At 48.5% G+C, this 10345-nt stretch overlaps 1 protein-coding gene across 8 annotated transcripts in view; it reads left to right on the forward strand.

The window, feature by feature from the left end:
- RNFT2 (ring finger protein, transmembrane 2) overlaps positions 1 to 6427 on the forward strand; it is a 60085-nt gene extending 53658 nt beyond the window's left edge. For 2 of the 8 annotated variants that reach the window (XM_025044505.1, XM_006908588.3), the window contains exon 11: positions 3543 to 6427. In XM_025044505.1, the coding sequence (XP_024900273.1) occupies positions 3543 to 3677 (135 nt within the window). In that variant the 3' untranslated portion in view covers positions 3678 to 6427. The remainder of the gene's footprint in view (positions 1 to 3542) is intronic. The other 6 variants (XM_015586874.2, XM_015586876.2, XM_015586875.2 and 3 more) reach the window with 6 other exon arrangements.
- The last annotated feature ends 3918 nt before the right edge of the window (positions 6428 to 10345 follow it).

Raw genomic sequence — 10345 nt, forward strand, 5'->3', positions numbered from 1 at the left:
ACTAATGAATGAATGAATGAATGAATGAATGAATGAGTCAAATGTTTCTTGCTCAATAAAGGCTTCCCTGACTCTTCCCCCACAGCTATATGGCTGCATAGATCTCTGTGTTTTTCCTTCATGGCACTTATCCCACAGTTTAACTATCTCAGCCAGATAGTTAACTAGGCAACTGGTTGTGTAAGGTCTCTTTCCTCTTTGCCAAATTATAAGCAATTTGAGAGTGGTGACCACGTCTAACTTGTTTAGCAGCAGAGTTAGTAAATATTGGATCGATGGGAAGTTGATGGATGTTTGGATGAAATGTGATGGATAGATGAATGGAATGGGCTGAATGGAATGAGATGAAAGGAGTAGTATGGATGGATGGATGGATGGATGGATGGATGGATGGATGGATGGATGATTGGATGATTGGGATGGAGATGGATGGTGACCAGGTAAAGAGGTGGGTGGGTAAGTGCAAAGGTAGGTGGGTAGAGGTATAAATGTGTGGGTGACTGGATGGATGGGCAAATGGATGGACAGGTGGGTGGGTGAATAGGCGAGTAGGTGGGTGGGCGAATAGGTAGGTGGGTGGGTGGGTAGGTGGATGGATGGATGAATGGATGAGTGGATAGATGAACAGAAGGACAGATGGATGAAGAGCCACTGGGCTAAAGGAACATCTTGTCTCCTCTTCCAAGGGTCATCAAGTTAAGATCAGTGTGTAACTCACACCCGCCCCCTAAGCCCCATCCCCCGAGAGCCAGGGCCTAGGAAGCAGATTGTCCATTGAAACTAGTCAGGCAGACACTGAGCGTGACCAGAGGTTAGACCACTCTGCTCAGCCAGAGCGCACCTGCCCAGTTAGTCTCTCCACAGTATTTATGGCATGCCCCCTGCCAGGCCATGGGAGTCAGAGAAAAGGCATTTTGAACACAAACTCGGCTTAAAGGACTCTCTGCTAAAAAGAATCAGAGTGTGATTAGAGAACAAACTGCCCTCCAGTTCTTGGCCACTCTGAGTGTGTTTTTTTTGAGTGTCGATGGTATAAAAGAAAGAGGGCATGATAGTGGGGATTCCTATTAATTTTGGGCTTCCAGGAGCCTCACACTTGATACTCTGTCATAGGCCTCACCTGTTTCCATCCTTACAGACACTTGGTGAGGAAATAGTAGCTCTATTGTAACTCCGAGAACCTGCTCTGATTCTTTGAGCAAAACCCCAGGAGTCCAGATGGAATGCGAGTGAGAACGAAATAGCCCATCCAACCCCACGGACTCCTCACCCAGCTCTATGCTCCAGGGGACACAGCCAGGGAACCAACCGTTAACAACCCAGCGAGGCCTGCATTCCCCACTGATCATAAACCTACCCCGTCCTGCCCTCCCAGCCCGGAAGGGCCCCTCCTTCTCCTTCCTCTGTAGGGGCTCAGCCCTTTCTCTGGATGCGGAGTTGGTCCAGGATCATGACTGGCTCTGGGTAGACCTGTGTTCTCTGACTCTCTTACTTTAGCACCAGATTCTGTCCTGCCTATTTCTCTGAGGAGGTGACTGAGCTCCTGAAGGGCACAGACCAGCTATTAATCATCCTGGGATCTCCAGAATCTCCCCTCTGATCTGACACTCATTTGTCAGCTACATTTACAAAGCCCCTACCCTGCAGGCTCGGGGCTGAGCAGTGGGAATGCAACAGCAACAATCAGTGCCCTCATGGGTAGCTACTGGGCCCGCTGACCCCTGGGTCCTGCCCTTCAGACCAGGATCTGGGCATGGCCTTCAAGTTCTATGTGGCCTGCTCACCTCCTCTCCCCTACACCCCTCTGCCCACCTCACTGTAGCCACAATAGCTGTCCCTGAGTGCCTCAAATGCCTTCCCATCTCAGGAGCTTCGTACAGCTCTTCCCTCCAGCCCATATGCACTTTGTATAAAGTGGAATACTTTATCCCCACCCCTCCTCTTTACTCTTGTACATCCTCCAGGTCTCAACACAAGCGGCTCTTCCTCCAGGAAGCCTTCCCAGATCAAACTCGTCCATTAGATGCTAAACAGACAGAATATAATCATAACTATTACTGTATCATAGCCAACACTTACAGAACACTTGCTGTTTGCCAGATGTTGTTCTAATTGCCTTATTTATTTATTTATTTATTTAAAAAAATAAAACATTTTGTTTAGTTTTTATATTAACATATTCCCCAAACTTTTTATTTTTAAAAATTTCAAACCTACTAAGTGGAGGGCCAGGGGAGGGAGGGAGCAATTGAGGAAATCATTTTGTGAATAATATAGATGTCTAACCAATGTTCTGTATACTTGAAACTAATTTAAATAAGTAAGTTTATTTAAAAAAATCATCACATCTACAGAAAAGTTGAAAGATAGTAGAATAAACAACCTTTGTCTTTCATCTAGTTCACATTAACATTAATATTAATTTTAAACCATTAACATTTTACTACATTTGCCTTTCTTGATATAAATTTTCCCCCCTCAACCTGTCAAACGTAAGTTGCTGACATTTTGATTCCTCATCCCTAAATACTTCCGCATACATCTCCTAAAAACAAGGACATTCTCTCCCATAACCACACCCAGGAAATTTAAAATTGATAAAAAATACCAATGTTCAAATTTCTCCAGTTGTCTTCAAAATATCCTTCGTAGCTAGGATTTTTCTCCTCTCCAGGATCCAGTCAGGAATCACATCCTGCATTCGATCGTCACGTCTGAGTGCTTTTAATGTTAGCTAATCTTCCTATGAAGAGAGTACTGTTATCCCCATTTTAAAGATGAGGAAACTGAGGCACGGGGAGGTTAAATCACTCGTCCAAGTAATAGTTGGAAAGCGGTGGAACCCGTTCATGTTTCTGGTCTCGCGATATTTCCCTTGACCCCTGCGGTCTGGTCTCCACTCAGCTGCCAGAGGGGTCTTTTAAAAATGAAAATCCTATCAAGTCATGCTTCTGCTCAAAGCCCTGCCGTTGCTCCCCTCTTCCCTCACAATAAAAGCCAGAGTCCTCGCAGTGGCCCACAAGACCCTGTTCAGTCTGCATCTCCCCACCCCCATCAACTCGCTGGCTTCATCTCCCCCTCGCACGGACCACTCCAGGCTCAGCCACACTCTTCCTTGCTATTTCTCCATACACCAGGCACACTCCTGCCTCAAGACCTTTGCAATTACTGTTCCCTCTGCCTGGAGCACTCTCTTCCCAGATATCACCAGGGCTCACTCTTCACCCTCTTTCAAGTCTGACTCAGATGTCAGTGTCTGAGCGAAGTGCTGCCAGGCCACCCTGTTTCACACTGCAGCACCCCCCTGCCCCCAGCACACCCCATCATCTCTTCCCTGCTTTTCCGTCTTGGCACTAAACAACTGACACACTCCACATTTTAGAGGTTATTTTGACAGCCGTCTTCCCCAACTAGAGTGCCAGCTCCGGGAGGGCAAGAATCACTTGCTTTGTTCACCGCTGCAGCCCAAGACCAAGGTGGGCATGCGCGTCGCGGGCCTTCGGGGGTTGAGATTCTGGTGGCACTCGTCGCTGTCCCCACAGCACGTGTTCTGTGAGGAGTGCCTCTGCCTCTGGCTGGACCGCGAGCGCACCTGCCCGCTGTGTCGCTCCGTTGCCGTGGACACCCTGCGCTGCTGGAAGGACGGGGCCACTTCAGCACACTTCCAGGTGTATTAGGGCTGAAGCTGCGGCACACCCGGGGAGATGACGGCGGGTCAGTGTTGTCGGGTCCAGCGCTGGGGACGTTTTGGGAAGCAGGCTGTAAGCGCTTACCGTCCTACCTCCTGCCTGCTTTTCTCCACCTCTTCCCCTAAAGCCAGCTCCACACACCCCGCCTCGAGCTCCCCACCCTCACTTTCTTCTCGTGCCCCGTGGCATAGCGTGCGCGCATCCTCCTGCAATCCGGAAGCCTCCTAACTCAGACTCGGTCTCTGCCCAGGTCGGTTTCCCACGCCCTCCGCCCTCCAAGTCAAGGAACCAGGAATGGACAAAGTCCCGCCTGTTGCTTATTTTAACGCGAGGTGACCTAATAATATCTGATGCTGCAAACTGGGGCGGGGCCTCGAGATCGCTGCCTACCCCCAGGGGGCCCGGGTCCACAGGCGAGGGTCACTGTGAAGTCTTTCAAACACCAGCGCCGGGCCCCACCTTATCCCCACAGAAACTTAGACACCAAGAGTCAGCCAGGCATGGCGCTGTACGTTCTGCCTGGACGACCCCATGATCTTCACAACAGGGGTGAGGGAACTGTTGTTTCCTCCATTGTACACCTGAGGAAACTGAGGCACAGAGCTCAATGTGGTACCTCCACCGGCGTCACCCAGCTAGCAGCAGCAGACCGAGTTTCCAGCCCAGGCCTATCTAGCTTCAGAGCATTCATAACCCCCATGGTGACCCGCTGCTCAGACACTGCAAGTGTGGGGCCTGGCACATGTGGTTTTTTAAAGCATAAGAGGTGATTTTGATACCCATGGGTGGCCCAGATGCATAGCATGTTCAGTTCATACTGCGTTGAGAATGCTAATAGCGAATGCTCGCTCCTGAAGTCTAACTATGTCTGGGCCCACAGAAAGACAGAGTCCCAAGCTCTGGGCTGGGATGCTCAGTCATGTGTGGGTACCAAGAAGGGTCAGCTTTGGCCCAAATACAGACCCCGCTGGATTTCCACGCTCATCTGTATTTCTCTCCTCCCTCTGCTCTTGTCCTCTTCCTCTCTCCACAGTCTCAGGCTCGTCAGTAGCCCCTGGGGACATCTCCTCTTTCCTGGTAGCCTTCAGAGCAAAAGGGACAATCTATGTGACGATTTGTCCACAAGCCAGGGTGGTGGCAGAAAGCACAGCAGCGATCAGTGTTTCTGTAATCTCTATAACAGAGCTACTAATCCCTATAACAGCGCAGCCTCCCTCCCTGCTTCGAAATCTGGGAGGAGATGGCACGGGTGGTCACATAGAAGCCACTGGAATCTTGCCTGCTCTAGCTTTCTCCCAACTCTCTTTTCTCCTCGTCAGCCTCAGCACAATGTTCTAGCACCAACGACATGACACAGAAAGCAATCCGGGTGGCCAGTGAGCAGATTGGCAAGGAAGCCCCAGGAGAGATGGCGGGAGCCCTGCGGCCATTTTGCGCTCAGCCAGTGTTAACATGCCCACCCCCCCCCCACCCCAATAGATTCAGGACATTCGTCCCTGTGTGCTATCAAGCCAGGATCTTTTCTTTTCCCCGACATCCCTAGCTCTTTCCTGGTACCCAGCAAGACATCCCTTCCAGGGCAGCGTGGCATCTTTCAAGCTCTGTTACTATGGCAATGGCCGTGATGTTACAATCCCACTTGCCTGAATAATCAAGTCAGAAGGGGAAGCAGAGGGAAAAGGGGCTCAGTGGACATGGCTGCTCTATTCACCCCACCTTGAGGAGGAACCAAGAGGAAGCCCCAAGAGCTTCTGCAACTGGTTTTTATCAGAAAGATTTCCCTTCCTGCAGATGCCTTCAAGGAGGCATGAGAAATTGGGGCTGGAGAAGACTTATTAAAGCGGCAGCGTGCGATGGAGCAGATACAGCAGTGTGCTGGGAATCAGGCCTGGAATTCTGGTTCTAAACTCCGCATGACTTTGGGAAATCACTTGTCCGTAGCATAGTGTATTATCTGCTGGAACCAGGGAAATTAACAATGTTGATTAATGGTTTGGTCAGTTACATTCATACCACACCGAAAAAAAAATTCTCCGACATTCTGCAAATAACAAGCCATGTTCCTGATACTGTAAAGAGTATCACATGTGGGAGACACTCTGGGGCAGGTGGGATGATTGAGTTTAGGATTTTATTTATTCATCCCCTACCCTCCAGGGAAAAGTCCTGTCTGGAGGATTTTTTTTTTTTTTTCCCAGGTAGGAGGATTTAACTTCTGCTCTAGGGAGGAACAGCAGCCAGTTCAGAGTTTTCCAAACATCAAGCTGCACATATTCCCTGACACAAGTGTCAACGCCAAGAGTCCCCATCGGAAGGGAAAAACAATGCCACTCTCCTATACCTGCCTGGCCTCTGAATCTCATCCGTTTTAAGGAGAAGTGAATCAAGTATCAGATTGGAGTACGCTGTGCGTAATGTTTTGTGATTCACTGACCCACGTTCCGTGAAGTCTTGGAGGTGGCTGTCTTGATGTAGAAGATCTTGAGCATAGTAAGTGTGAGGGAATAGAAAGGCATGCTTTGGGCCTGGATGTAACAGTTTTATCACCTTCCAGAGGAAAGAGGGAGAGAGATTTGGAGACCTCCAGGCTGCTAAGACTCGGCTTGGAAAGAGGAAATGTAAAGTGAGTCCTGGAATCTTTAAGTACTTTTGCCGTAGGTCAAACAGAGCCACCTTTGGTGTTTTTAATGTCCCCAAGTTCCATTCTGCCAATAAATATCATCTGTCAACGAAACTTAGATTCATGGTCTTGAGTTTTCTGTTTCCTCTTGAGGAATGCGAAGGAGAAATGCAAAGAAGCATTTCGTGCAGCGAGCGGCCATCTGCTGTTGAGTGTCCCCCACAGCAGATCCCGTCGTGTGTCACGTGATTTATTGAGGACGTCCTCCTGGGATCAGCCAGTAAGAGAATGAATGGAACAGGAGAGAGAAGGGCAAGAGGCCGAACAAGAGGGTGAAGTTGCAGCTCCTCTGGATCCCACAGGGGGTTCTGGAGCCTCTGTTGCATCTCAGAGCTTGTCCCACCCTGAGACTTTTGTACTCCACACTGTAAGTCCTTAGCCATGGGTTGATTGCTAGAAGGGACCTCTCAGGCACCCAGGCACTCCACTGAGGATGCCCCAAGCCTCTGAATGTGTCAGGTGCCACAAAGTACCTGACAAGGTGCAGGATGAAACAGAACTGGTAGAAGAGATCACAAGGGATCTGGGCGTGGCATCCACAGTGCCCACAACAGTGGTTAACTACATGTAGATCACATGTATAGGCTGATTTAAGAAGGGTTTTCTGGGTGCCAGATTACGATGGATATTTAAAACGTCAATTACAATTGACCACGAACAACACAGGTGTTAGGGCTAACAACGGCCCGCGTAGTGGAAAATCCACATGTAACTTTTGGCCCCCCCAAAACTTAACTACTTACGATAGCCTACTATTGACCAGAAGCCTTATCAATAACATAAACAGTTGATTAATGCATATTTTGTATGTTCCATGTATTTTATACTGTATTCTTAAGCTGGAGAAAAAACGTTATTAAGAAAATTATAAAGAAGAGAAAATACCTCTATAGTATTTGTTGAAAAAAAAATACGCGTGTAAGTGGCCCCATGCAGTTAAAACCCATATTGTTCAAGGGTCAGCTATAATAGCACTAGGTGACAATTTATGCCTCTCAGGGCAGCATTATGAAGCCATCACAAGAACTTCATCAGGCAGAACTTTTTGGTTGCAATTACTTGAGAACCAACTCCAAATATGGCTAAAATGAAAGGACTTTATTTAGTTCGTATAACAGTAAGGGCTGCAGGTATAGCTGGATTCAGGGGCTCCCACGATGAGACTGGAATTGTGGCTTTTCAGCCCTCAATCCTGTTTTCCTCTGATGGTTTGATCTTCAGGCTATCGGATCCCGTGTGGTGGTACAATAGCCTCCAGCAGCCCTACACTTAGGTTCTGCCAGCTTCCCAAGACCAGCAAAGAGAGCTTCTGCTTCTCCAAAGTTCTAGCAGGAGTCAGAAGTTGACTCATTAGTCTGTCCCCAAAGCAATCACTTTAGTTGACTCGTTAGTTTGTCCCCAAACCAATCAATTTAGCCTTTGGGACTCAAGAGCGCTGGCTGGCCAGGTTTGGGTCAGGTGTTGAGCTTAGGAGGTGGGGACAGAGGTGGACGGGAGGATGCAGTCAACCGCTCTAAGTCACATGGACTGAGTTGGGGAGGGGCGGGTCCCTAAAGAAAAAGACCGGATCTATTTTCTAGAAAAACAACCTATCCTCAACCCACCATTCCTAGGAAGAGACTAGAACTTGGTGTTTTGGTACATCTCAGACTAGGTGATGCAGGTGAGAGCACCCACCCATCGCCCATTTGCCAAGTGTTAGAGACATCAGACTGCAGGCTCATCGGCTTACCTACACCATGACATACATAAGTGATGGTTTTCTGCACTGACCTTGAACTGTTGGGCAGGTTCCCCTGACCTGTTTCCTAATCCAAGGGTACTGTTTAGGCCAACTCTCACTTGGGTAGGCTGGGGAGATTCTCAAATATGAGGCAGAGAAGGGAGGCGAGTGTGTGGCCTTCTGCCCCAGCGAAGGTTGAGGTGTGCATCCAGATCCTCCCATCATCTTTGAGGGCCAACTTTCCACAAGGAAATGAAAACACAAAGGTCTTCGGCTAGAAGTGCACAACCAATTTTTTAATAAAGTCATTACAAATATGTACAAAGCGTCTCCAAGGTATGAAATTCCTCTTACAAAAGAGCAAACGGATCAGCAAGGTCAGAACCCAGAACGGAATGTCCCCAAGCTTATTGCCTCTCCAGCTGAGCCAGAGGCCTCACTGAGGTTCCAGACATCCCACAGCCATCCCCACCACACACCACACACACGGGCTCCTGGGTGCTTATAGTGCAAAAGACCTTGGGAGTAAGTTGGGGTTTCAGGTGGGGGAGGGAACAGGAAAGGAGGTAAGAAAAGCTTCCCATGTCCTAGGAAGTAAGTCAAACAGGCCCTGTTTGCAAATAGATGCTCCTCTCGGGGACCTTATAGAAATCAGGAACACAAAGGAGAGGAGATAAATACGTAAAACCCCAAGTAAACCATCCAGCCTGCCCTGCAGTGTCCCCAGATACAACACACAGCGGACCTAAGTCAGGCTCCCCTGCTTCCCGCTGGGCCCCTGGCTTGGCCTTGCCCTTGAACTAACAATGCCTTGGGACCAGCTCAGGAAGGACTCCTACATAACAGGTCAGCTCATGGGCTTGGGGTATCAAGCAGGCCTGAGTCCAAATCTTGGCTCAGCCACTCCACCCTGTGTGTGGCCTCAGGCTAAGTTGCATACACTCTCTGAGCCTCGGCTTCCTCAAATGTAAAATGGGAATAATAACAGTTCCATCTTGCAGAGTGGGCCGAGGAATAACTGAGGGGGAAACACGTAGAGCACCTAGCTCAGTGCTTGGGAGCAGCGAGCACTCCGTAAATGGCGGCTCTCCTTGCTGTGTGAGGCAGCAAGAACCAGTGTCTCCATGCTGGGAATGAGTTGAGATTGCAGGTTTTCTAAATGCCTTCATGATAGCGTGGCACTCAGTAAATATAAATACTATAGAACGATCTGCCAGTAGGGCTTGGGGTCATAGTGATGACCTAACGAATCTGTTAAAAACTGTGAACCAGACTGAGAAGGGACAGTTAGCATCATTTGTTCCAAAAAGGGCTGCCCCTCCACGATGAATAAGTCTCTTCCCAGATGGGATTCCACAACCTGGCACAGCGTAGGTGCTCAATAAACAAGTGTTGAAGGAACAGATTAAATTTTCAAAAACAAACTATCAGTTTAAGCTTTAAAACAACACTTTGACATCAACTTCCTCTTTCTATTAGCTCCCATGGGACTAGGCCAGGGCATCTAGCCTGTCCTCCCTCACCCCCATCAAAGCTTCTGACCCTCTGACTGGCCCAGTTGGATTTATGGGAACATTTAGAGGATGAATTGATATCAACATTGCAGCTTCTAATACCAGGTAGACACTTAAAAAGTCCACAATGGCAAACCAGTGTCCCCAAAAGATACTTGTGTAGAATCAGAGGAGGACTCCCCCGATTTCCCAGCGAGAGGAAGTGGTATTTCATCGCTGTCAAAACATGATATAACTGAGCTAGGAGTACGTGAGATCGGATACATAAATTGTGAAATCAAAGTCACAGCTCTATTGTTCTGTGACAGCATTGTCATCAAAACAGAAAAGAATTTTAAAATGAGACCACTGGAAGAAGCGGAAAAGAAGTCTCCAGTGTGTCCATGAAAGAGGAAGGAAATAGGAATTGCGTCCTTGGAGACTGTCATGGCCTAGGACCATGGACAGCAGCCAAAGAGGCGCATGGGCTTCCCCCAAGAAACCTGTTACTCAAGCTACATCTATGCCAAATTGGAATATGAAATGGAACCCAAATTTGAAAAGGGGGAAAGAGATATTATTTCATAGTGGAAGACGGGGTAGGGGAGAGAAGCTTCCAGATCTACTTTGGAATGCTGAAGTCCCAGGAGGCTCCGATCCCTATGGCCCCTGGACCCCCACCCTCTGAGAACAATCAGCACCATCATGAAGGAGGAGGCCCTTCTGTTTGCTCCTCACCTCATTATGCAGCAAGCTACCT

The sequence above is a fragment of the Pteropus alecto genome, unplaced genomic scaffold (genome assembly GCF_000325575.1).
Source record: "Pteropus alecto unplaced genomic scaffold, ASM32557v1 scaffold113, whole genome shotgun sequence".
NCBI classification, from domain to species: Eukaryota; Metazoa; Chordata; class Mammalia; order Chiroptera; family Pteropodidae; genus Pteropus; species Pteropus alecto.